The sequence below is a fragment of the Syzygium oleosum genome, unplaced genomic scaffold, assembly GCF_021117445.2.
Source record: "Syzygium oleosum isolate NSW1041296 unplaced genomic scaffold, Sole_v2.1 Sole_v2.35, whole genome shotgun sequence".
Lineage (NCBI taxonomy): Eukaryota > Viridiplantae > Streptophyta > Magnoliopsida > Myrtales > Myrtaceae > Syzygium > Syzygium oleosum.
The window spans coordinates 1,591,226-1,617,430 of NW_026607519.1; the positions used below are offsets into that span (position 1 = coordinate 1,591,226).

General features: G+C 38.7%; 1 protein-coding gene and 1 pseudogene across 1 annotated transcript; one reads left to right on the top strand and one right to left on the bottom strand.

Annotated features, from left to right (window-relative positions):
* Positions 1 to 3,890: 3,890 nt before the first annotated feature.
* LOC130135601 (uncharacterized) lies at positions 3,891 to 5,403 on the bottom strand. Its single transcript, XM_056305141.1, has 2 exons — positions 5,152 to 5,403; positions 3,891 to 4,500 (listed from the first exon to the last, which is right to left on the bottom strand). Exons 1-2 carry the CDS (start codon positions 5,401 to 5,403, stop codon positions 4,297 to 4,299), a joined length of 456 nt encoding a protein of 151 aa, XP_056161116.1. The 3' UTR covers positions 3,891 to 4,296.
* Positions 5,404 to 8,158: 2,755 nt separating this feature from the next.
* LOC115676826 (organellar oligopeptidase A, chloroplastic/mitochondrial-like) lies at positions 8,159 to 17,475 on the top strand (annotated as a pseudogene).
* Positions 17,476 to 26,205: the final 8,730 nt, after the last annotated feature.

The following is a 26,205-nucleotide window of genomic DNA, read 5'->3' on the forward strand; positions in this document are numbered from 1 at the left end:
GGCGCCAGTTTCCAGGGAGACTGGATTAGTCCTTGGTCTTGGGATCTTAGGACTCTGCATTGTGTGGGTTGATCCTCGATCCTGGAAGTTTAGGATTGGTCCAACTCGGACCAATCCTGTATATATTCGATATTATATATTATATGCTTTTAACTATTCTAAACTCTAGCGCTTCCTCCTCTATTCTCTTCTTTCTTAATGCGATTCAATTTGCCGTGTAAATTAGAAACTAGAAAGAAACCCAACCCTAATTCGACAAAAAAAAAAATAGAAACCCTCTTCATTCGCCTTGGCCTCTCCCCTCGCTCACCTCTCTTTGCTCGCCTCGCTCGGGTTGCCACTTGCCTCGATTCACTCGCCTCGCCACTCGCCTTGCTCGCTTCACTAGCGCAACTCAGCTAGATAAACATACTTTGTTAAATATTAATTATGTGTTTTGTTTGTTTTGTTTTCAGGTATTCGGAATCATTTAAGAATGAACAAGATATGAAGTTGTATATTTCATAGTTTATATTAAGTATTTTGAACTTCTTATAGTTTTAATTGTATTTCACGTGTTCGTTTTCATGGTTTGTTGCTTTTAGCAAATATGAAATTTATGTTATTACCTTATCTTCTATTTATATTTGATATGTACTAGTATTCATAATTTGGTTGCTTAACGTCGCATTGTTAATGGATATATAATTTGAAATAGTATGTTTGCCCTTACAAGGAATGCAAAAAATGAAACAAAAAAATAATTGGTTGGACCCATAGGGTCGGTTTGGTCCTCAGTCACAGGCTTAACAAGATCAGTCCTCAGTCCCAAAAATTTGGGACTAATACTGTGCGGGTTAGTCCTTGAGTTAGGTGTTGGACCGGCCTAACCCGGACCATGCTCACCCCTATGTCTCTTGTAATGAGTTGTTTGGTAAAATGCTTAATTGGATTATTGGGCTTAATAGATCTAAAAAAATGAATTTTAAATGTTAAAATATTTAAAGAGAAAATTCCAAATAAGGATTCAAAGTGGGACTATATTCTCAAATAAGGATCCGAAGTGAACATTGTCTCAAATAAGGACCTAAAGTGACTAAATTAGTCTCAACTAAGGACCTAAACTCACCGACTGGCCAAATGTTCGCTGGCCGGCAAGCGTGTGACATTTCCGGTGACCGGAATATGGGTAATTTTGTCAAAAAAATATGGATAAAACCAACAAATCCTAAAAGAAAAAAAGGGTTAATACCACGAAAAACCCCAAACTGATACACTTGCGACAAATTTACCCCGGACTAATTTTTTGACCACCAAAAACCCCAAATTAGTATATCTGTGATAAATTTACCCCGAACTATTTTTTTTACCACAAAAAACCCCACATTAGTACACTTGTGATAATTTTACCTCGAACTAATTTTTTGACCACCAAAATCCCAAACTGGTACACCTGTGATAATTTTACCCAAAACTAATTTTTTGACTACTAAAAACCCCAAACTGGTACCATTGTGACAATTTTACCCTCCGTTAGTATATGTTAAATTGGATTAATATCACGAAAAATCACAAATTGGTAAACTTGTGACAAACAGAGGGGTAATACCCCAAACTGGTACACTCGTCAACTACCACTTGTCATCAAAATTAGCAATTTGACAGTAAAATTTAACGGAAACTAACAAAAGGTAAATTTGTCAGAGGTGTACCATTTTGGGGTTTTTGATGGTCAAAAAATTAATTCGGAATAAAATTGTCACATGTGTACCAGTGTGGGGTTTTTTGTAGTAAAAAAAATAGTTCGGGGTAAAATTATCACAGGTGTTCCAATTTAGGATTTTTTGTGGTAAAAAAAATAATTTTAGATAAATTTATTATAAATGTACTAGTTTTGGGTTTTTCGTGGTATTAACATAAAAAAAAAAGAGCCCAAATTCTTCGCGTTCTTGTTCTTCTACCCTTCGTCTTCTACGTTCTTTCTTCCCTCTTACTTGGAGCACCAAAATTCTCTATTAATGGAGCACGATCCCCAACTCCCCGAGTTTTAAAAGGACATGCTCTCTCTCTCTCTCTCGGTTGGGTCTGTGGAAGTTGATTCAAATTGTGTTCGAGATGTGGGTACTCGATGTCGAGATGTTCGTGGAGTACCCAACTACTCTGTTTGTGGGTACTCGTTGCTTGAGATGTGGGTGCTCAAATTCTCTGTTTGTTTCCTTTTTATGAACTTGTTACTGGGGGACTGAAAATCATTTGGTTTTAGTGAACTTGAATAAGGTAATGCAGGAACTTCACATTCTCCTCTTTATATGAACTTACGCAAACATTATAGTTCATCTAAGATAGGCACTTCACTTGTACTACCCTTTACCCATCAAAGATAGGAATCAATTTGTCCATCTTTTTGCTTTCTTATCTCTGCAGGGAATTGATGGTTCCAGAGTTGAAAAGGTGATGGAATCTGTTCATATTGCTGCCAACAAAAACACAGCTCTAGGAGATGTATCTGCCATGGTTCCTGGTGACATTAGAATGGGTAGAGGCTTCTTATGGACTAGATTGTGATATCAAGTTTAGGGTTTTTATGTTGGTTACTTATGGACTAGATTGTGCTTTCAGGTTCAGGGTTCTTTGGTTGGTTACTTAAGAATTTGTCCATCTTTTTGTACTCTTGTCGAAGAGGATTTTGTGAAAGTAGCTGAGTTCTTTGATGCTGCCTTCATATTGGCAGTGAAAATCAAGGTCGAAACCAAAGGTGAATGGTTTTACCAAAATCATTTTTCTCTCTGCCAATTATACTTGGTTCAAATCACCTCATGTAATCAAGCATGCTTAATGCTTTTTCTCTACTGCTTCCTCTTTTTGGTTCACGCCTTTACCCTTTAACTTATTCTATTGTCTATTCAATGTTCTATGCTGGAAAATTTGGTCTAACAGGAACAAAGTTGAAGGACTTCCGGGCCACAACGCAATCTTCGCCTCACTATTAATCAGAGTTGCTAAACTACAAGGAGAATGCAAGGCAATTTCCTACAATTGGGTTCGAGAAAGCAACAATAAAGTACAATTTGGTTCGAGAAAGCAACAATAAAGTACAAGAACTGGGAGAAATTATGGGTTAGTATGGTACTAAATCGATTGTGAGGAAGAAGTGCTGCTGCCGGTACTAATTTCGATGTCAAGGAAGTCTGTATCGTGATCTCCTTATCTGAATATCATCTATGGGAACAGAGAAGATGCAAGTATCTATTTGTGCTTGACTTTGTCATAAAATCGTTCTTACTTGTACTTGCCTTTGTTTTAACTGGTGATTTATTTTCAACTGTAGGTAAAGAGGAGGATGTAAGTACCTTAACATGAAAGTGGTCAAAGACGAGCAACTTTTTTGAGATATGCAAGAACAACAAGACCGACAACACAAACTCTTTTTGTTTTATTATTAGTTAATATGGATGGCTCTGTTTTGGAAGCATCTTAAAGTTAAAGTATGTATAGGTAAACTATGTTGAGAAGATTTCTTGTGTTGGGATGTTTCTCCTTCCCATCGTACAATGTGGATCAATTCAAGTTTATCTAATGTTATTTATTTTGCTATGAAATGTCCCAGCACTTCATTGTAGTATAGCGGTGTTGACAACAAGTTTAAATGAGCTCATCAATCCAACGAGAAAAAAGAAAATATAGAACAGCAACATCAAGAAAAATGACCTGCAAAGAGTAATGAGCACAGCAGTCCAACAACACACTGAGTTAAAATGCCCTGTAGTATAGGCCAAAAAAAAATATAGAACATCAATGGGCTCTGTCAAAGCTTGTAGACAGTTTAAAAAAGATCTATGTACACGACAAAATATAGAACAGCCGAAATAAATGAAACCAAAGACAGCTTGTGGTACCAAAAAGCATCATCATTAACTCATTATTAAACACTTGAATTAATTTGAACTTAAATATTTCCAATATAAGAAGAGATAACAACAGAGCATACAACTTTAATTTGTGCGCACAACACTACAAGAAAGAGAAGACAACAGATGAGTTTTACAAAACAACCTCCCACTGATCATATGCAGTGATCATAGCCCATCCTACTACAACCAATCTAAAGCACCCAATAAGAGCCGGAAGACTACACTGCTAGGCTGATGAATTGATGCGATTATAGTTCTTCTGATTCCATCTCCTTGGTCCAAGCTGGCTATTTTGCTCATGACATAATAGGATGTTGCCCCATCGAGTCCACTGGTTGGTTCGTCAAGGAAGAGAAGCTTCGGGTGGGTCACAATTTCCAAGCAAATGCTAACTCGTCTCTCTTGACTACCACTTAGTCCTTTGGACCCCTAGCCTCCAATTCTTGCGTCCATGGCATCTTGCAGTCCCATTTCCCTTATTACCATTTCTCCTCTTTCCATCTTCTCGGATACTGGCATGGAGTCTGGCAATTGTAGCTGAGTTTGTGTAGTGAATAGCTTCTCTCACAGTTAGCGTTGTTATCAATACGTTGTCTTGCATCACAAAAGCCTGAATTCATAAGAATAAAGAATCGTGATGAGTGATGGGAAGACAGGTCCTGATCATTCACCATTGAATATAAGATCACCTCAAAAAACAGGATAGTTGACAATGCATGATCCATAGAACATACTAAAAACAAATAGAAATCTATAAAAGGAACGCATACATTTGTTGTGCACAAGACTTAGTCCTCTAGCAGTTTGCTTCAGACTTGGATGAACGTGAATCTCCACCCAACCCCCTGGAGATGGAGCACGTCACACCATATTTAACAAGAAATCATCCAATACTTGTTGAATTCTCAGCTGATTACCACAGATAGCCAGATTTTTGATTTCATCTGGAATATCACGAATCAATTGCAAACCTCGTTCTCTCAGCAATATCATTACTTGGCTAACAACAACATTCATAACACTTCCAAGAGAGAATTCGGCCTTCTCAAGCTTCAATGAACTAGCAATGTGTGTATTGCTAACAAAAGTCAAATTGACCAGAAATGCGAGGCAGAAAAAACCTCCCGACATTGCTCTCAAGCATCGAAGATTTTCTAGAACTCTAAAATTCCAACAACAAAAAACCACACTATCTGATTAAAGAAAGCATCCGCAACAGAGATCGACGAGCAGAATGAGACTAAACTGCAGTCACCGTTACCTGGCCGCCGAACTTGGCGACCGAGGAAAGCACCTCCCAGAGAGACAACCCCTCGCTGTCGTGGTCTCCCAAGCGGTGCACACGAATGATGAACTTGAAGCTTGTGGACAATGAAACCTTGGAAAGAAGAGACAACGGGGAACGATAAACTGGTGCTTGCGAGGAGCAGGAGCGACGAGCGGCGACCGAGCAGCAATTTGGTTGAGGAGCAGCGTAGGAGAGGAAGAAGAAAACGTAAACGTTTGAAAACATAACCTAAACTTAATTTAACTTGGGGATTTTCCTATTATTTTAGCCAATTACAAATTTCGGACAAAATTACCCCTATTTTAATCGCCGGAAAATATCCACCAGCGAACATTTGGCCGGTCGGCAAGTGAGGTCCTTATTTGAGACTAACTAGGCCACTTCAGATCTTTATTTAAAACAACATCCACTTCTGACCCTTATTTGAAAAAAAAATAAGTCAATTTTGAGTCTTTATTTGAAATTTTCCCATGTTAAATGTTGAAAATGAAAATACAATATTGTTTGACAATTAAAAAAAGTCACAAAAAATTTCAAATTATAACCATTTTGACATATTTATCTTAAAATTTTTTTATAATATAAAAAATTATAAATTATTTATCTTTCATTAAAATTTCGTTAAATGAATTATTATTTAAATGCTGAAAATGAAAATATAATATTGTTTGACGACAGAGAAAAATACAATTTTTTTTAAATTATAATTATTTTGACATATTTACCTTAAAATTTTTTTGTAATATAAAAATTATAAATTATTTATTTTTCGTCGAAATTTCGTTAGATGCCTTATTTTTTTTTTCTTAAGCTACGTGAAAATTGGACAAAGTTTTAGACTAGGCAGCGAATTGTGTCCGATGTACCCATGATCATGGACAATACGATTTCCCCCTGTGTCGGCCATTTCATGGACAAGGTGATGACAATCTCTCTCTTTCAAATAGATTTTGTCCACGTGAATGTCCAGTGCACACGCGAATGGAACCATCCAGCATCCATTACAGATTGTCAGACTCTCTCTCATCCTGTATGTTAATTGATTAGAAAGGCAACAAAAAGAAAAACTATTTGATCCTGTTCAAGAAGAGAATTTACCGTTGCGCTCTCTCTCCAACATGTCCAACATGGATGTAATCATCTTCATCGATTCGCGACACACCATTCTCTCTCCAAAACGTCGTTCCCTTGCCCCCTTTGGTCCTCTTCCTCCTCCTTCTGCCTCCAAAACCCCTGAAGAAACATCTCTCTCCCTCTCTACCTATTGTTCCCCTGCCTCCACTCTCCCGATCGCTCCCCAAGCTCTGCCCATGGCCGACGCTGGCGTTGAGAGCAATCCGCTCTTGCAGGACATTGAGTTCCCATTCGACCACAAGCACGTCAGTCTTGGGATGCACGCTCTCTTGAAAAAACTGGTATGAATGATCCTCTGTTCGGTGTTTGTTGAGATTGTTGTTTGAGGTATTTGTGTTTGTAATGTGTCGCAGGAGAGTGATCTGGAAGAACTGGCGAGGATGGTGGAGCCGTCGTGGCCGAAGCTCGCCGTTGAAGAAGATTGTGGATAGATTGGATGAGGTCTGGGATCATCAAACATCTCAAGAACATCAAGGATAAAACTGAGCTGCGTGCAGCGATGAAGGATGTCCAGGTCACTTGTGTTGATTCACTTGGACTAGGATCTGTTGAATAGTTATTGAAATGATTTATTGAGTGATGAAAAGGGGTGATGTTAGAAGAGTTAAGTGTGTTCTGGAGTGAGAGATGGGCTCTCCTTTTGCTTTTAGATTATTATTTGTTTCACTAGTGCATGCCATCTGCTGGTCAATCGTTATCTTTTCTTGTTTGGCTTTCGTAGTTTTCTAATCTTGATGCTTACATTGACTTAATTTTGTAATGCAGGCAGACGCCATTCTCTCTCCGAGAAGTCGTTCCCTTGCCCTCTCTGGTCCTCCTCCTTCTCCTTCTGCCTCCAGAGCCCCGCATATCCATCTCTTTCGCTCTCCACCACCTGCTCCTCTGCCTCCATTCCGCCAAGAAAGGCGAAATGAAGCGCATCCCAAAGAGGGCCTTAGCCACAGGCTCAGTGTCGACGGCCACTTTCCTTATTATAGTCAACATGCTCATGCTCATGGCTTGTATGACCTGCATCGCTCTCTCTTGCTCTGTCCACCATGATCGTCATCATCTTCATCAATACACCAGACACCATTCTCTCTTGAAGAAGTCGTTCCCTTGCCCTCTCTGGTCCTCCTCCTTCTCCTTCTGCTTACAGAGCCCCCGCCCATCCACCTCTCTCGCCCTCTCCACCACCTGCTCCTCCGCCTCCACTCTGCCGATCGCTCCCCGAGCTCCGCCTGTGGCCGATGCCCACGTTGAGAGCAATCCTCTCTTGCAGGACTTCGAGTTTCCCCCGTTCGACGCTATCAAGGCCAAGCACGTCCGTCCTGGGATTCTTGCTCTCTTGAAGAAGCTCGTATGAATGATCTTTTGTCTCTGTCGTTTGATTGTTGTTTGTTGATATTGTTGTTTGAGGTCCTGGCGTTTGTAATGTGTTTATGGTTATGCCGCAAGAGAGTGATCTGGAGAAATTGGAGAGTATGGTGGAACCGTCGTGGCCGAAGCTCGTGGAGCCATTGGAGAAGATTGTGGATCGATTGAATATGGTATGGGGAATAATCAGTCATCTCGAGGATGTTAAGAATACAGCTGATCTACGTGCTGCGATAGAGGAAGTCCAGGTAATTTCTTTCACTTGGTGTTGGTTTGAAATGATTTATTGAATGATGAAAAGGAGTGAAGGAGACTTAAGTGTGTTATGGAGTAAGAGATGGCCACTCTTGTTGCTTTTAGATAAGTATCTGTTTCACTCTAGCATGCAATGCGCCTGGTGTATCCATTTAGCTTTCATGGTTGTCCAAGTCTTGAATCTTGATGCTTACATTGGCTTGTTTTGCTTTTTACAATTCAGGCAGAGAAGGTAAACCTATTTACAGTGCTTTTAAAGCTCTTCAAGAGTCGCCTGATTCGAACATGCTAAGCGATGCTCAAAAACGTGTAGTGAAAAGTGAGTAAAACATTTGTCTTTGATCACTTTTTTTCCTCTTTGTATGATGACTGTCTTGAATGTTCACTTTATATCATTGTCATTTCGATGATTTGATCTCATCTTGTTTTCACTTTTTTAGCTGCAAAAACAAGTTTATGGGTACATAGTGGAGTGCTCATACTTTGTAATGAGTTTGGTTGACATTCGGATTTGAAATAATATTGTCGCAGACCAAATAACGGGAGCAGTTCTGAGTGGAGATGCCCTGGAAGATGGTAAAAGGGAAGAGTTTAACAAAATTGAGCAGGTGTTGCAATCTATTAGTTGGTGGCAGTGATAAAAGCAAAGTGTCTTTCGGTGCAGTATGTATAATGTTTTATTTGCTTGGCTTATGAGCTCACACACAGTATGAATTCACAAAGTTTCAAAGTGGATCCCGCATCTAGTCAATAAAGACACATTATGGTGGTGCGTAAAACTTAGCTTCTTTCCTGCACTTCCAATCTCACTTATACACAAAATTTCAAGTCAACCCCACAGCTTGTCGTTTGACCCCCCCAAAAAAAAACCCCACATATTGTCGATGAAGACACACTATAGTGGTGCATAAAATTTAGCTTCTTTTCTGCTCTTCCAGTCTCACCCATTTTATCTTTTGTTAAGCTCAGCCTCTCAACTCTACACCTTTTCCAGCTCCTGTTGGTGGAGCTTTATGTCAATGCCTTACCCACTATTACCACTTACCTATTCTACCTGTGGACTCTTCATATATAGTTTAAACTCATGTAAGTCATTTTTCAACATCTCTCTCCATGCATATATAAAGTACATACATACATATATGTGTGTATATATATTAAGGGTGTGGAAATTTGACCTGCAGTTGAGACAGAAATGTGACCTTTACAGAGAGAACAAATGCCAATTTAAATGAAAACAAAGAATAAATGTAGAATTCTTGTAGCAGTAGGAGCATGTTGACCACATTGTTGGTTCTTTATTGACTTCAAGGGGCTCTAATAGTCTCTCAGTCCAGTGGCTGCTCTGCTTGTCCTGCACCTATTGGTTTACAAAGTGATGTAATCGGACAAAGTCCTCTCTAGTAAGCAAGACTTAACTTGCCCAAATAATCCTGATACTTTGGTCAAAGAGATTCAGTTGTGACGTCACCTATATTTGAGAAAAAAAAATGTTTAGAACCAGTAGAGAGTACTTGAAGTAGAAAGGGAAGGGTTGAAGAAGCTAACTCAAGTACCAAAAACAATTGTTAGAAGGATGAGTTTAGAACGAGTCATTCAAATATTTTAGGGAAGAGTTTAGGGTGGAAAGATGTTGAGAGAAGAGGAAGATATGTGAACTTTCTGACTAGGAAGAAAAGTAATAGCATTGAAGCTTTGATTAAGAAAGCGAGAACATATAGATTATTGAGAGGAAACAGGTTAGAGGTTTATTGGACGGTAAATGTGAGGTTGATCATCTACGTGTGACTAATTTGTGTGTTCTTTATTTAACATGTGAGCACCGAAAATGCCTCATGTAGGGGATTTTCCAGCTCATAATTGATGTAGGACGGCAAGTCCCATGGTAGCGAGCCCAATCAATTGAGAATTTGAAGAGAAATTCAGACGAAGAATTACTCAGAACGAGTAAATTCTTTAGGCATCACACCCAAAGCTTCCTAAAAGTTATCTAGGTTTTCTTAAGCAACACACCTAAGAAAAAAATTGCATCATGCAATACCAACGCAAAGAATTGCCAGTTTCAATTAATCGTCAACTCTATTGAAAGAAAGAATTACAACCCATATATGGACTCTAAATATTCGACTTCTAGTTGAAATAGGAAACCTCTAAACAAGTAGCCTGATTGAAATAGGAAACATAATATCCTCCTTAAACTGAAAGAAGGACACTTTGTGAAATCCTAATAGATAACTTATTTCATTAAAAAGGCACCGCAGATATGCAAAACCATTTACAAAATCAAGTACCGGAGAAGGAGTCCAGTTGGTCTCATCAAGACTCGATCTCTGTGCATTTATTTATGCTATAATATTTTAATATTTTTTAGAATGTTTTTATTATTAATTTTTCCTTTATTTTCCTTTTCTTTTCCCTATTCTCTTTTCTTTTCTTTTTTTTTACATCTCTAGATGACGAGGTCGCCGGCCGACCATAGTCGGCCATAGGCGAGAGCCAGCGACCCTTGCCGGCCATGGACGAGGGCATTCCAAGAATATATTTTAAATATTCTTCTGTTCTTTTACCTCCAAATCGGTCAAAAAGCCACTAGAGGGATCAAGTGAATCTTGTTTCTCTTTTCTTTGTTAATGCAGATTCCCCACCAAGCTCTTAGGGTCTTCTTGCAAAGTCTTAACACTAACCCACTAAATGCCCATCATTGACGAAGCCAAATTCCTAAACCATAACCATTGAGATTTGTCCCAGTGGCCACCCTTCCTACTCGGGAAGGGGGAGGTGGGGAGTTCGATTCCCCACCTTCTCGGGAGGCTAGGGGTGGGGAAGTTTAGTTTCAGACGTGGGTTTCGATTCCCAAGCTCTGCAAGGAGACAAGGCAAAAATTTGAAAGTGAGTTGAGAGTTAGAGTAGGACAGATAAACAAAAAATCTTAAACCTTGACCAACCACAGTTGAGCAATAAATAGCTTTACTCATTAAACTTGGAGAGTTCTTCTAAGACTCTTATTTGCGTTGAAAAGTCCATATTTGCCGATGTATAAATGTTGACATTTGAACAACTATCATCTCCCATGATTTTGTCCGAATGATAACGTGCAAAAACTACTTCGTATATTTCTTTATCCCTGAATTACTGGGGTTTGCCTCAGTGACCACCCTTCCTACTTGGGAAGGGGGAGGTGGGGAGTTCGAATCCTTACCTTCTCAGGGGCTAGGAGTAGGGATGCATAGTTTTCAGATGTGGGTTTCAACTTCCATGCCTTGCAAGAGGTAGGGCAAAAGTCTGAGAGTGAGTTGAGAATTAGAGTAGGACGGACAAATATATATATCTTTATCCCTGCTATCTTGGGATAACTTGCCTTATATTTATTTGCATCAAAACTAAAATTTGCTATTACTTGTAACATTGGACAGCACGTGGTGTGTGAGATGATGAAGACACTTTTGCTATATAATTTGCAGGAGTGATCTATCAGATATTAGTTATTTCTACATTCTAGTGTCTTAGCAATCATTTTGAAAATTTTATGTTGATTTCATCACATAAGCCTTGCAATGGCATTGACTGTGTTAAGATTAATCTTCGTGTGCAAGAAAGTAGTAAAGTAGATTATTACATTATGCATTTCAATTGCCCAACCTCTGCCTTCTGATTAATTAGTTGATTACAGGAACTCGAAAAATTATCTAGTAAGTTTGGCGAGAATGTCTTCGATGCCACAAAGAAATTTGAAAAATTGATTACTGATAAGAAGGATATTGAAGGATTGCCTGCTACAGCTCTTGGTTTAACTGCACTAACAGCAGTGTCCAAGGTAATGCACAATAGCTTCCATTTTGCTGTGTCATTTTTTCATTTTTTTCAGCCTGTTTGATTGTTCGTCCTTTTTATCATTTTTTGTCATATTCGAGGGGCATGAAAATGCAACTCCAGAAGATGGACCCTGGGTGATCACCTTGGATGATCCAAGTTTTAACTCTGTCATGCGACATGCCCGGAACAGAGCTTTATGCGAGGAAATCTACCGTGCTTATGTTACTCGGGCCTCTAGTGGAGATATAGACAACAATTTAATTATTGACCAAATCTTGAAGCTTAGATTGGAACAAGCTAAGCTTCTAGATTATAATAATTATGCTGAGGTATGGGTTTTTAAGGCCATTTATGAGATTTTTCTAGTTTAAGGGTGCGTTTGTTTAAGGAAAAGTATTTTTCGAGAATCTATTTTCCGTACTTTCACCCGTTTGATTCGCCAAAAATGATTAGTCAACTGAAAATACTTTCTGGTCATGGAAAACATTCAGGTATAAAATTACGAAAGTGAATTCCCTAATCTAAAAAGGTGAAAACACTTTTCGGAATTGCTTTCCTTGACTTTTTTAATGTTTTTATTATTTTGTTTCTTTTCTTTTCTTTCTCCTCTTTCTCTTTCTTTTTCTTTTTTATTTTTAAAAATAAAAATATTAAAAAATTCGAAATTATTTTTTTGCCTAAGATAAAATCATGGGATTGAAATCATTTTCCAAATGAGATGCAAACACCATAAAACGATTTTGATTACATATCACCAAACAAAAGGAAAACTAACTATTTTTCTGAAAAATGATTTTCCGGAAAACATTTTCGAAAAATGTTACGTTTTCCGTGAAACAAACGCACCCTAAATTTCATCTTTTTATTTCTTTTTTTTTTCTGTGTAAAGTATGAATGGACAAGTGTGAAGCTTATTAGACAAAAAATTTTTGTCATCTTTCGGACGATTACTTTCAAATTAATCACTAATTATAAACCAACTCCAATTGTTTTTTGCTGTTGTTATGGGTTTATGATTGACAAGGGAAAAGAGGAAAATTTACGGTAGACAAAGTGGTTGTTGGTACATTGTAGGTAATTGTGGAAATATTTTCACTTCGATTCTAAAGATCTTCAAGTGTGCAATTTTCCGGAACTACAGTTTGATGCATAATCCAACGCAAACTAATTTTGTATTCTTATATATGTAATGTCTCTTAAATAAGTTCTTAAGAATGCTCATGAATTTTTTCCTCCATAATGATCCTGGAGGGGAATCTTTTTAAATGTGTGAACAATTCACTGGATATTGCTTTATCATCACATATTAATGCAAGATTCTCATCAGCTTAGCATGGCAATGGATATGGATACCGTTGAAGAGCTCCTAGAAAAAGTTAGGAGTGCTTCATGGGATGCTGCAGTTCAAGGTATGATCTGGATGAATATTCCTAGTATATGTAATTCTTGTCGGTGCGTAAACTTTTAATTTGTGATTGATGTTGATTTGTGCTTCATAAGTTTTTCTTCTATAATCTCTTTTGAGAAACCTAATAAACTTTAGGGGGAGTTTTTCGAATTGAATATGGTTTAAAGGCTCAGTATCCCTTGTTTATATGCATGATTGGAATTGTTACACTTTCGAATTCTCTTGTAATAATTGTTCAAGATAGTTCTGCATGCTGCTTAAAATGTGCATGGCATACCCTGCATTTTACTCTTCAAAGCACTCCACCTTGCATCATATATGTTCTCCCGCATATATCCATATGAAGAGGGTATTGATCTCTCTCTCTCTCTTCATGTTGTTATCGTACTTATCCAATTTCCACTCAGCGTCTGATTTAGCTAGCGTCTGTTCACTAGGTCCACTTTTCACCAGCACATAGTGATTGAGCTAACTCAAGTAAACCTAGCCTTAGTAAGGAGATGGGAAAACGAGGAGCACATCTAGAATGTTGCAAGAGCAATGCGGTCAAAGTAACAGTAGTATTTCATACAAATCTGAATGTCCAAATGGTGATAGTGAGGGTTTTGGGTTGGATTAATAAGTGGAGGGTTATCAGTGGCATGGGATCGTGTGGTCATCTTTGTGATGAACCTTTATTTCAGTTTGATAACATCGACAGAAAATATTAGGATGCTTATAGATATTTTTCTTTTACTTTCAACTCAAAATCCATATCGTAATATGTGTTGCCTTGATTATTCAGACATGGAGGACCTAAAACATTTCGCCAAGAGTCAAGGGGCAAAAGAATCTGATGATTTGAGGCATTGGGACATTGCCTTCTGGAGCGAGAGGCTGCGTGAATCAAAATATGACATCAGTGAGGTTGAGATACTCTCTCTCTCTCTCTCTCTCTCTCTCTCTCTCTCTCTCTCTCTCTCTCAAACACACACACACACATATAGAGACAGAGTATAATGGATAGGAACGATTGCATTATTGATGGGATAGTAAACAACGATACTTGCTCCTGAATTATCATGCTACAAGATACATCATAGTGCATACATACATGTTGAATTTGCCATCAAGCCTCTTACCAAGTCATGTCACCCTTCTCCGATTAACTATTCTTTTCCTTACAATTTTGGAACGTTATAATTAGACCCTTATTTATGCATTTGAATAAGAACATGTAGCCTCACAACTTTTTGTAATTCCCCAGGAAGAACTACGCCCGTATTTCTCATTGCCAAATGTAATGGAGGGCCTTTTCAACCTTGCTAGGACACTTTTTGAAATTGAGATTGAGGCTGCAGATGGACTAGCACCGGTAAATAAGTCTAATGCTTTGCTTTTGCCTTTCCTGTGCTGTTGGTCCATGTATTCTGATAAAATGGTTATACATCCTCCAGGTCTGGAACACTAATGTTAGATTCTACCGTGTAAAAGATTCTTCAGGAAATCCGATTGCATACTTCTATTTTGATCCCTATGCTCGACCATCTGAGAAAGGGGGAGGTGCATGGATGGATGAGGTTGTTGCTTGAAGCCGTGTGCTGTCTCAAGATGGTGCTAGTGCAAGATTACCAATTGCTCACATAGTGTGCAATCAAACACCACCTGTGGGGAACAAGCCAAGCCTTATGACATTGGATGAGGTCAATTTACAACTCCTTTCCTCAGTTTATTGACCTTTTCTTATTTGAGTCTAAAATATTAAACAGATGGCGGTAGCTAATGCAGCCACAGGCTAATGCAAGCCGGTGGCAACTAAATATTGCTATCAGAACAAGGATAGTAGAAAAGGGTTGTTTATTCTGGTCTCCACGACTCTTGATTTAACGATTGGATTTTGGTAATTTCTGGACTTCTGGACAATAATAGCTTAAATAGGGCTCAAATTTCTGCCGTTATAAAGACGTCTCTATGAAGATATCTATGTATATTGTCCTTATTCCACACTGCCAAGAGCGGGACGGCTGGAAGATTCAATATGTAGGTCCAATAACACTTGTTATTGTTAGCGTGAGAAGATTAGTTTCTAGGAGAAGATTAATGAAGTAAATGCCAAGCAATTTTTTGCTTGAGAATTTTTTATGCCAACCTATTCTTTGATGTGATTTTATGAATCCTAGTAATGCTAATATTATTATGTATAATGCCTAAAGATACACACTTCTCTCCTTTGGTATCTGCATCTATAGATGGGTCTATTGTCCAATTTTTGTTATTACCTGCTCCCATTCTGAAATTTTCTGATTTGCACCTGATACTTACAGAATCATTAGTTATTGACCATGAAGGTTTGTACGAGTGAGCCATTCTGGTGCCACAAGAATTCAACCCTTTAGAGGATATTATCATTGTCTCTTAGATGAATGATGAGATTCGTGTCATTGTGCTCGCAATAGCGGTTTGTCCTTCATGAAATATCTTAATCCTCTAAGTGGCATTTGCTAGTTAAACATTTTTCATAAGATATGTATTGTTGGAATTGGCAGATTAAAACGGTTTTCCATGAATTTGGTCATGCACTTCAACACATGCTAACCAGACAAGATGAAGGTCTTGTTGCTGGCACTGGAGGAATAGAGTGGGATGCTGTGGAATTGCTCTCTCAGTTTATGGAGAACTGGTGTTACCACAGGTAATTTTGTCTAGAACTATCTCTTATAGGTCTTTAGAACAATTTGATCTGCCATCATGGTTGGATGCATTTGCACTTCAAAAATACTATAGATAACAACAGATGAATTCCTCATGGAGCATTATGTGATGTTTGTGTTGTATTGCCTTTGTACTATCTCCGGAGCTAAAAGTGAGGCGTGAGTATTGCCTCTTGGTATTTGGCAAATGATAGGCCCCTGTGGTATATGTTATTAGACGATTTTTATGGCTCTTGTCTGGGTATGTTGAAATATCGCAGTTGAGTTGTGAATTGTTTTATATTAGTCTAACCAGTTTGCACTATCTTAATAGTTTTGTTATTCTCCTTTACTTCGTTTTCCTATTTGTATCTATATTACAGATAACAAAAAAGAAATACTACAAAGGTCGCAACTTGGGCATGGATAGTTACCCCAAGAATCTTTAAATATGAAGAATAATTTCTTGGGAGATGTCGGGTTGATATATACCTCCACAATACATCCATTTTTTTTCAGTATCTACTGTTGTAAAGTTCTTAAAGAGTACATATCCCGACTTTGTTTTCCCTATAGCTAAAACTCTATACTCTTATCATTGATGTTATCCTTTTTTTTCTGCGCGTGAAAAATTACCAATAACTTAGAGAAAGGATCAATTGGGTTATTCGATGCTCACTGTCCTGCGTCCCAACGGATATCAACAAGTGGAGTTAGTGCCATATATCCTCCTTCCAAAAGTGTCAGAATGTTTGAATCTATAATGTTTCGAAAAATATATTGAGACAAACATCTTTCTTTTTTAAGTTTAGTTTAGTCATAATGATCACGTCGGCGGTAAAATTGGCTAGCAAAGCTTTCAAATTCAACTGTAAGAGCTTGACATAATTATATTCAAGAATCATTTGTTATTGTAATGCAATAACCTATGACCTATGAACAATTGTCAATGAAGCCCGCTAATCGAAAATACTTTTCCTCAGTGAAACACAAGTATATTTCTAGTTGAACAATGATTGCAATGTCCTTTTCTCTGTGGAGATATCCTTGACCAGACTTTAGTATTTGACACACTAGAAGTGCTCTCTCTCTGCGCGTGTGCGCACTTTTGCAAACGCTATGTATGAGCGTATGCATGTCAGTAACCTGGGAGAGTCATTATATGACCCTTGAACCGCAGGGATACCTTCATGGGAATCACAAAGCACTATGAAACTGGTGAGAGTCTCCCTGAAGATGTATATAGAGAGCTCTTCGCAGCTAGGACTGTTGGTGCAGGCTCCTCATACCTTAGCCAGGTTACTTCTCACTAACAAAAACTTGTTTTGCTTCCTTCTTTTGTACTTGATGCACATACCCTGTTCATATTTTCTTTTCCTTCGCCTATGACTATTTTGTCCATAAGAAATTGTATTATTTGGTGCAGAAGCATTTTCTTCCAAAATTTTCTAGTTTTTGCTGCTGTTTACTTGAGCTGACTGGCAATTAGCTGGGACCGTTCTTTATTCATTAAATAAAATTAGTGAATTTCGTCCTTGGTGGTGTTGAAGGACGTATATTTGAGCTGACAAGTAGATATAATAAGTCCATGAGAGCCTATCGACAAACTGCTGCCTATCCTATAATACCACCTGTAAAATATTCATGTCATCTGATTCTACCGTTTCCAATTTAACTAACTTTGTCTAATCCCTTTCTTCATCTTTCAATTGGTTTGGTGCCCATGGTTTCTTAGGCATGACGACGAACCCCCGACCAAAGCTTTTGTAGAATAAGTCAAGCAAGCTCTTCAGCTTTTTGTCTGGTTAGGAAGCAACCAGAGATGATTCACCATTTCATTGGCTTCTTACTTTTGTGCCAAATTTTGAAGTTAGGACTGTTTCAAATAGCTTCCAAAGAGAAGAAAGCTATTTTAGCGGCATTTCCCCGTCCGTGGGGGAATTGTCTCACCTGTACTATGTCCTCGTGGAGCTGCATTTATCCTGCTTGTGGCCATCCAAGCACACATGCTTGAAATGACAAAACAAAAGGAGAGGACTCCATATTTCATCAGTTCATGTCTGTGTAGCAATGAGGGAGTTTAAAGTTTCCTAGTTCGTTTAACCTTAGTGCAAGCATGGTTTCAACCTTGCTGTTTTGCTGTACATACTTTGAAATGATGCGGATCAAAATTATTTTCTTAGAGGAGATCATTACTCCTTCATAGATTGAACGTTAGCAAAGTAAAATCAGATAATTGGGAAATCAGAAATTGCATATGCTAAAAAAATTGCTCTCTAAAAGAATCATACTAATTTAGGACTTGGTTATTACTTACTTTTATTGTCTGTGGAACTTCTTAGATAAGATTCGCAAGGGTAGATCTGCAGCTTCATACAAAATATGTTCCTGGTGGGCCAGAATCTGTATATGATGTGGATCGAAAGGTTAGTGAAAAAACCCAGGTGATTCCTCCACTTCCTGAGGACCGATGCCTTTGTAGTTTCGACCATATATTTGCCGGTTCGTCTTCCTACCTGTCAAAATGGTTCTTTGAGAGTATATATACCTTATTGGATACATCTTTATCTTACACGGCTTTGAATCTATTGCTTTTCACTTATATTCAGGTGGACATGCAGCCGGTTATTACAGTTACATGGTATAGGAAATTCTTTTCTATTGGTTATGCCAGATTTTTTTAGGTCCTTTGTAGTTAGTTCCTTATAGATAACACCCCCTTTCTTTGTTCAGTTCTGAGTACTGGTTTATCCATATTCGTGCTAGAGATCGATTTATTCCATGATTTGTGTGGTTTTACTTGGGAATGTGTTTGTTTCAGTGGGCAAAGGTGCTATCTGCAGATGCTTTCTCCGCATTTGAGGACGCAGGTTTAGATGACATAAAGGTATGTCCAAGAAGTTGTGGACATATTGGGAATAAAAACAATGCTGCTAAAAAGCACCTTGGTCCTTGTGCTTGCCATTCACGTTGGGTTTACATGTGTGTGAAGCAGTGATAGTAATAAACATGTGACGTCGCTTTTTCTTCCCCAAATGGACTAGTGGTGAGCAATACCAGAACTTCCCGGCAAAGAATAGAAGCCTGGCCGAACCTGATTGTCTGCATACTCTGTATGCTCAACAGCTTATGTCCGTCGCTCTCTGTTGACTGTACATGTCAGGAATACCCCAGACCTGTTAGATTGCATACTTGAACTCTTTGGACTACTGCAGCACAATAATGCGTTACAATTCTTTCCATGAATGGATAGGCCCCAAATCCTGTTTCCATTCCCTTTCAGCCTCAATGCATGGCTTATTTCCATTCTTCAGTTTGAATGGCAAGCCAATTTGATCCCTATTTTATGCATTAGCATGGCCTAGTCACTCTTGAAGTTTAGCAAAATCGATTGTTTTCCATGAGATCAACAAGGAGGAAGTGAGCAATTGAATAGGAAGCTCATTAGAGGCTTCATTTGACGTTTCTTGAGTTTGAGGTCGCTGTTGCATCAGGAATATCTCAAATATAGTTCTCTGTTATGAGTGTGATATTTGTTTGTTCTATGCAAAAGCCCCCAGGGGGGATAGGCGCAACTTCATATTTGTGTAAGTCCTTCTCGATACATTTCCTTTTCTAGTGCGAGATGCAGAGCGCCAAGAACTACCGGTAACAACCCGCAGTAGAGAGAGAGAGAGAGAGAGAGAGAGAGAGAGAGAGAGAGAGAGAGAGAGAGAGAGAGAGAGAGAGAGAGAGAGAGAGAGTCGGAGAAGGAGAGGAGAATTGGGATTGAAAGGGAACAATAGATAATAATATTTTCTCTGTCTGCAACTGTGCATAACCGAAGCATTTAAATAAAGATGAACAAAACAACAACTTGCTAAATTCTAGGAAAGACTAACCCACTACTAAAACCTACGAAGCACTTTGGGAAAGTGGGGCTAATTCTGTTAAGAGGATCCCAAGATTTTCTCTAACTTCTCCCATACATGGCTTGACTTGTTTAGCCACTATCTCCTTAAACGCCACTTCATCTTGCTTCTTTCTATTTTTCCGAAAATATGTCTTGAAAGGAAAAGGAGGTAGCATAGGTGGTAGCATCTTATTAGTACTCCACCCCCCCCCCCCCCCCGGAAAACTCGCCTTGTCCTCAAGGCAAAAGTCTGGAAATTGACCTGCTAGAAGGTCATAATCTTCCCAGGAAGCTTCTTCGAAAGGTCGATTTTCCCATTGGACCATAACTTCAAGAGCTGGATGATTGGATTGTGACACCCAACGATGGTCCAATACCTTTGCTGGTGTTAAGATGAGCTCCCAGTCATTTGAAAAAGGCAAAGGTGCTGGTGGAGTGGATGGACCGTGACCACGGGTAGGACGCAACAAAGACACGTGAAAGATAGGATGGATTTTGGAATCTGAAGGCAGCTCCAGCTCATATGCTACTGGCCCAACTCGGCGAAGGACTGTGTAAGGGCCGAAATATCATGGAGAAAGTTTTTCATATTTTCTTTTTGATAAGGAACGTTGGCGGAATGGCTGGATGCGGAGAAAACCGCTTCACCTTCTTGAAAACCAGCTCGACGGTGGGAATCGCCCGCTCCTTCATCCTAGATTGAGCTTTGAGAAGGTTGTCCCGTAGAAGCTTGAGCATTTCATCACGGTCCTGCAGCTGCGAGTCAAGTTCAGCAATGTGTGTTTCTCCCGGAATAAAAGGGTGAAGCTGTGGAGGATCTCTTCCGTAGAGCGCCTTGAAAGGAGTGGTTCTAGTTGAAGTATGGAACCCCATGTTGAAGGAAAATTCTGCCCAGGAGATGTATTTGCTCCAAGTTGCTGGTCTTTCATGTGCGAAACATCGCAGGTAGCCGGCTAAACAACGATTTACCACTTCCGTTTGCCTGTCTGATTGGGGATGGTAAGAAGTGCCCATTCGAAGCCTAGTTTGACTAAGTCGGAATAACTCTTGCCAAATAGCACTCAGGAAAAGCGGGTCACGATCGGGTAATATAGAACAGGGTATGCCATGCAATCTCACGATCTCTCTACAAAAAAGAGCGGCCACAGTTTTGGTAGTAAAAGGATGGGTCAGTGAAACAAAATGACTATATTTGGTGAGTCTGTCCACGACTACCAAGACGGTGTCATATCCACCAGACTTTGGAAGCCCTGTGATAAAATCAAGTGAAATGTCTTCCCAAACTCTTTCTGGAATAGGTAGTGGCTATAAAAGGCCTGCTGGTGCCAGCGTTTGGTACTTTGTTTGTTGACAAACCATGCAATTCTGAACATAGCACTTCACATCTTGCTTCATTTGAGGCCAGAAAAAACACGAGTTGAGGCGCTTAAGTGTCTTGAGATAACCGCCATGCCCTCCGACTAATGAATCATGGGACTCGGCCAATAATTTCGACCATAGGGAGGAATCTGTTGGAAATATGGGATAAATTGATGGGTGAATGAATGAGAAATTGATGCTCAAAGAACACCCTTGAGTTGGAAGTGGGAAGTGAAAACACTATTCTCACATCGGAAAAGAAAGAAGGCTATGGAGTGCTTTATATACAGTTACACTTATTTGAAATGGTAACTATCATAGCACAAACTCTTCGCCTCGCGCGCAGGCGCAGGGGGTGCAAATCCGAGGCCCGACAAGTTGAAACTTGGGCGCGAGCGCACATCCCGCATACACGATTGCAGGGATCAAAAGTGGGCCTCGTGACGAGCCCAATTTTGCCTTCGATTTATTTTTTTGTTTCAACTCAAACTCAGCATTGAATTTCGTAATGTGCGGATTTTATAATAGCAGAATTAATCATTCGTTATTCGTATTGATTTTATAACGGCAGATTTAATCGTCCGTTATTCGTATTGATTTTATAACGGTAGATTTAATCGTCCGTTATTCGTATTGATTTTGTAACGCATTTAATCGACGTTATTATTCTCGAAATGCTCTCCCTGGTTCTATTTTATCGAAATCATTCTTCCTCTGTTTTATATTCTCTGCATTTGCACGGTTTTCGATAGTGTTCGCAATTTGTTTAAGTTCACGAAGCTTTGAAGTCCCGATTACTTCTTAGCAACAACCGTTGTATCCTCGGGAGATGCACGTTCACGAAACCTCGTACGCGTCCCGAAGGGAACGAATGCTTTTAAGGAAACCGTGTCAAACACAGCCTCGGTATTCATTTGTATCGATTCCAACTTTGTTATTACAATTTCGTTTATTTGCGATTCTATATTGTTTGTGATTTTTATACTAATGCCAATTTGAATTTTGCAACAATCTTAAAACAGAGTCGTGCTTTTACAAATTCAAATGTCTACTGGTAAAGAAGTCGTCGATGTGGCTGCTAGAAACGATGGTGTCGATGTGGTCAGTTAACGACATCACCAAAAACTCGCCTATGCCTCACCTGTCCAACCTGTCCGGCTCATCCTCTGCCTTCCGCGGTTTCGTCCACCATGGTGAGAAACCCGAAAAGTTCGACTGATCGAACTTCAAAAGGTGGCAGCAAAATATGTTGTTTTATTTGACAACTTTGAATCTTGCGAGATTCTTGACTAAGGAAGCTCCTAAGTTATCCAATGGAGAAACGGATAAGCAAGTCTTCAATGCTGTTGAAGCATGGAAGCACTCTGACTTCCTGTGTCGGAACTATGTCATGAATGGCTTACATGACTCATTGTACAATGTCTATTGTGCAAAAATGACGGCAAAGGAGTTATGGAAAGCTTTGGATCGGAAATATAAAACCGAGGATGCCGGAGCAAAGAAATTTGTTGTCGGTCGATTCCTTGATTATAAGATGGTGGACTTTAAAACTATGATCAGTCAAGTGCAAGAAATTCAAGTGATCTTGCATGAAATTCTAGCTGAAGAAATGATCTTGAGTGAAACCTTCCAAGTGGCTGCTATTATTGAAAAGCTACCTCCTAGGTGGAAGGATTTCAAGAACTATCTCAAGCATAAGCGAAAGGAAATGAACCTGGAAGAGCTGATTGTTAGACTTCGAATTGAAGAAGACAATAGAGGATTTGAACGCAAAGGGTTCAATCCTACTACAACTAAGGCAAATGTTGTGGAGCTTAGGCAAGGCCACAAGAACAAGAAGATTGCCAAGCCAAAGTTGGGACCAAAAGGAGGAGTTTCAAGAACAAGTTTCAAGGAAAATGCTTCAACCGTGGTAAAATGGGGCATAGATCTATGGAATGCGGACTTCAAGAAGAAGAATTATGAGACAAATATGGTGAGTGGCATCGCTCAAGACGTATCAAACATAAACCTTTCTCGCAATGGTTTCGAAGTAAACTTAGTTGGGTCCAATCCGAAGGAATGGTGGATTGACACCGGTGCTACTAGGCACATATGCTCCAATAAGGACCTGTTCACAAATCTTGAACCAATTAATGGGGAAAAGGTTTTTATGGGAAACTCGCTCTTCTCATTGTCGAAGGCCAAGGGAAGGTGTTGTGAAGATGACCTCAGAAAAGAGTTGACTCTAAACAATGTTCTTTATGTGCCGAAACCAAAGAACCGGTTTCGGGTCTCTATTGAACAAGCATGGATTTCGTATGGTATTTGAGTCGATAAAGTTATTTTGTCTAAATCCGGAATGTATGGGGGAAGGGATATGTAACTCGATGGGCTTTTTAAGCTCAATGTAATGACAATTATCAATAAAGATAATAAGTCTTCCGTTTATTTGCTTGAGTCTTCCAATTTATGGCATGGTAGACTAGGACACGTTAATTATGATACATTGCGTAGATTAATTAACTTGGAACATATACCTTCATTTCAAATTGATTCAAAACATAAATGTGAAATTTGTGTTGAGGCAAAATTAACGAGATCATCATTTCAAACAATTGAAAGAAACACCGAACCCCTTGAATTAATTCATAGTGATGTTTGCGATTTGAAATTCGTACAAACGAGAGGTGGTAATAAATATTTTATTACCTTTATCGATGATAACACTAAATACTATTATGTGTATTTGCTTAAAAGCAAAGATGAAGCCTTAGAGAAATTTATTCTCTATAAGAATGAAGTTGAAAATCAACTTAATAAGAGAATTAAAAGATTGAGAAGTGATAGAGGTGGCGAGCACGAAGTACCAATTGGTGAATTCTGTGCACAACACGGAATTATACATGAAATAACTGCGCCTTACTCTCCTCAATCAAATGGTGTTGCTGAACGTAAAAATCGCACATTGAAAGAAATGATGAACGCGATATTACTAAATTCAGGTTTGCCTCAAAATATGTGGGGAGAAGCTATATTGTCAAGCAATTACCTTTTAAATAAGGTACTTCGAAAGAAAGAGGATAAAACCCCTTATGAGTTATGGAAAGGTAGGAGACCATCCTACAAACACTTACGAGTGTGGGGGTGTCTTGCAAAAGTGGCGGTTCCAACACCAAAGAAGACAAAGATAGGTCCTAAAACGGTGGACTGTATCTTTATAGGCTATGTACATAACAGTAATGCATATCGATTTCTTGTGCATGAATCAAAAATTTCAGATATACACAAGAATACGATAATGGAATCTAGGAATGCATCATTATTTGAAAATGTATTTCCTTGTAAATCCAATGATGGATCAAGTTCATCTAAACGAAAGAATGAAACTATGAATGAAGAAAGACACGATTCCGCTCATGAAATTCATGACTCCGATCATGAACTAGAACCGAGACGTAGCAAAAGAGCAAGAGTGGAAAAATCTTTTGGAAATGATTTTCTAACTTATTTGTTAGAAAAGGAACCATTAAATTATGCGAAGCTGTGAATTCCTCCGAGGGACCTCTATGGAAAGAAGCAATAAAAAGTGAAGTTGATTCTATTTTGCGTAATCATACTTGGGAGCTAGTGAATCTTCCTCCGGTTGTAAGCCTTTAAAGTCCAAATGGATTTTTAAAAGAAAATGAAAGCAGATGGCTCGTTGATAAGTACAAAGCCGACTTGTGATCAAAGGATACAAACAACGAGAAGGCTTAGATTACTTCGATACTTATTCTCCCGTGACGAGAATAACTTCCATTAGGATGATACTTGCAATTGCAAAGATTGCGAAATCTCAAGTACATCAAATGGATATAAAAAAATTTTCCTAAATGGTGATTTGGATGAAGAAATCTACATGGAACAACCCGAGGGTTTTATAGTTCCAGGACAAGAAAGGAAAGTCTCAGTAAATTGGTAAAATCATTGTATGGCCTAAAACAAGCACCAAAGCAAAGGCATGAAAAGTTTGATAATGCAATGATTACCAATGGTTTTAAGATCAATGAATGTGATAAATGTGTCTACATTAAAGAGACAACAAATGGCTATGTCATTTTGTGTCTTTATGTAGATGACATACTAATTGTTGGTAGTGATGATAAAATGATCAAATCTACCAAGTATATGTTGAATTCAAGATTTGACATGAAAGATATGGGACCTACCGATATGATTTTAGGAATTAAAATCACAAGAACATCGAAGGTCTTATTTTAAACCGTCACACTATGTGGACAAGATTCTTGAAAAATTCAACATGAATGATTCCGTATTGCTAGAACACCATTAGACAATAGTCTTCATCTTTCCAAGAATAGAGGAGAGGTATTTCTCAAGTAGAGTACTCTAGAGTTGTTGGAAGTCTAATGTACTTAATGAGTTGTACTAGACCGACATTGCCTATACGGTTGGTAAATTAAGTAGATATACAAGCAATCCGAGTGCTGGCCATTGGAAAGCAATAGTTAGAGTATTTAGGTACTTACGATATACTCGGAATTATGGCCTACATTATACCGTATACCCAAATTTCTAGAAGGATATAGTGATGCGAATTGGATATCCGATATAAAAGACTCAAGATCTACTAGTGGATATGTATTCACACTAAAAGAGCAACATTATCTTGGAAATTGTGTAAACAAACCGTTATAGCCGATCCACAATGGAATCTGAATTTATAGCATTAGATAAATGTGGTGAAGAAGAGTGAATGGCTACGCCATTTCTTAGAGGATATTCCAAAATGGCAAAAACCCGTGCCACCAATAAGTATACATTGTGATAGTCAATCTGCGATTGGAAGAGCACAGAGTAATACGTATAATGGTAAGTCTAGACATATACGTCGTAGACATAATACCATTAGACAGCTACTCTCAACAGGAATTATCTCCATTGACTACGTAAAGTAAAGGGATAATATTGCGGATCCGCTAACCAAAGGGTTAAACAGAGAGTTAGTTGAGAAATCGATAAGAGGAATGGGACTGAAGCCCATGAAAGAATAAGTTGGTATAAAGGAAACCCAACCTAGTTGACTAGAGATCCCAAGATCTAGGTTCAAAGGGACAACCTAATTATATAAACTTAGTGATGTCACTGTGGGGGTTATC

What these genes read in the sequence shown, in the direction of transcription:
- LOC130135601 (XM_056305141.1), bottom strand. Translation starts at nt 5,403, where the DNA reads ATGTTTTCAAACGTTTACGTTTTCTTCTTCCTCTCCTACGCTGCTCCT. An exon ending in TCGCCAAGTTCGGCGGCCAG is followed by an intron (nt 4,501 to 5,151) that starts GTAACGGTGACT and finishes TTATGAATTCAG; the next exon opens with GCTTTTGTGATGCAAGACAA.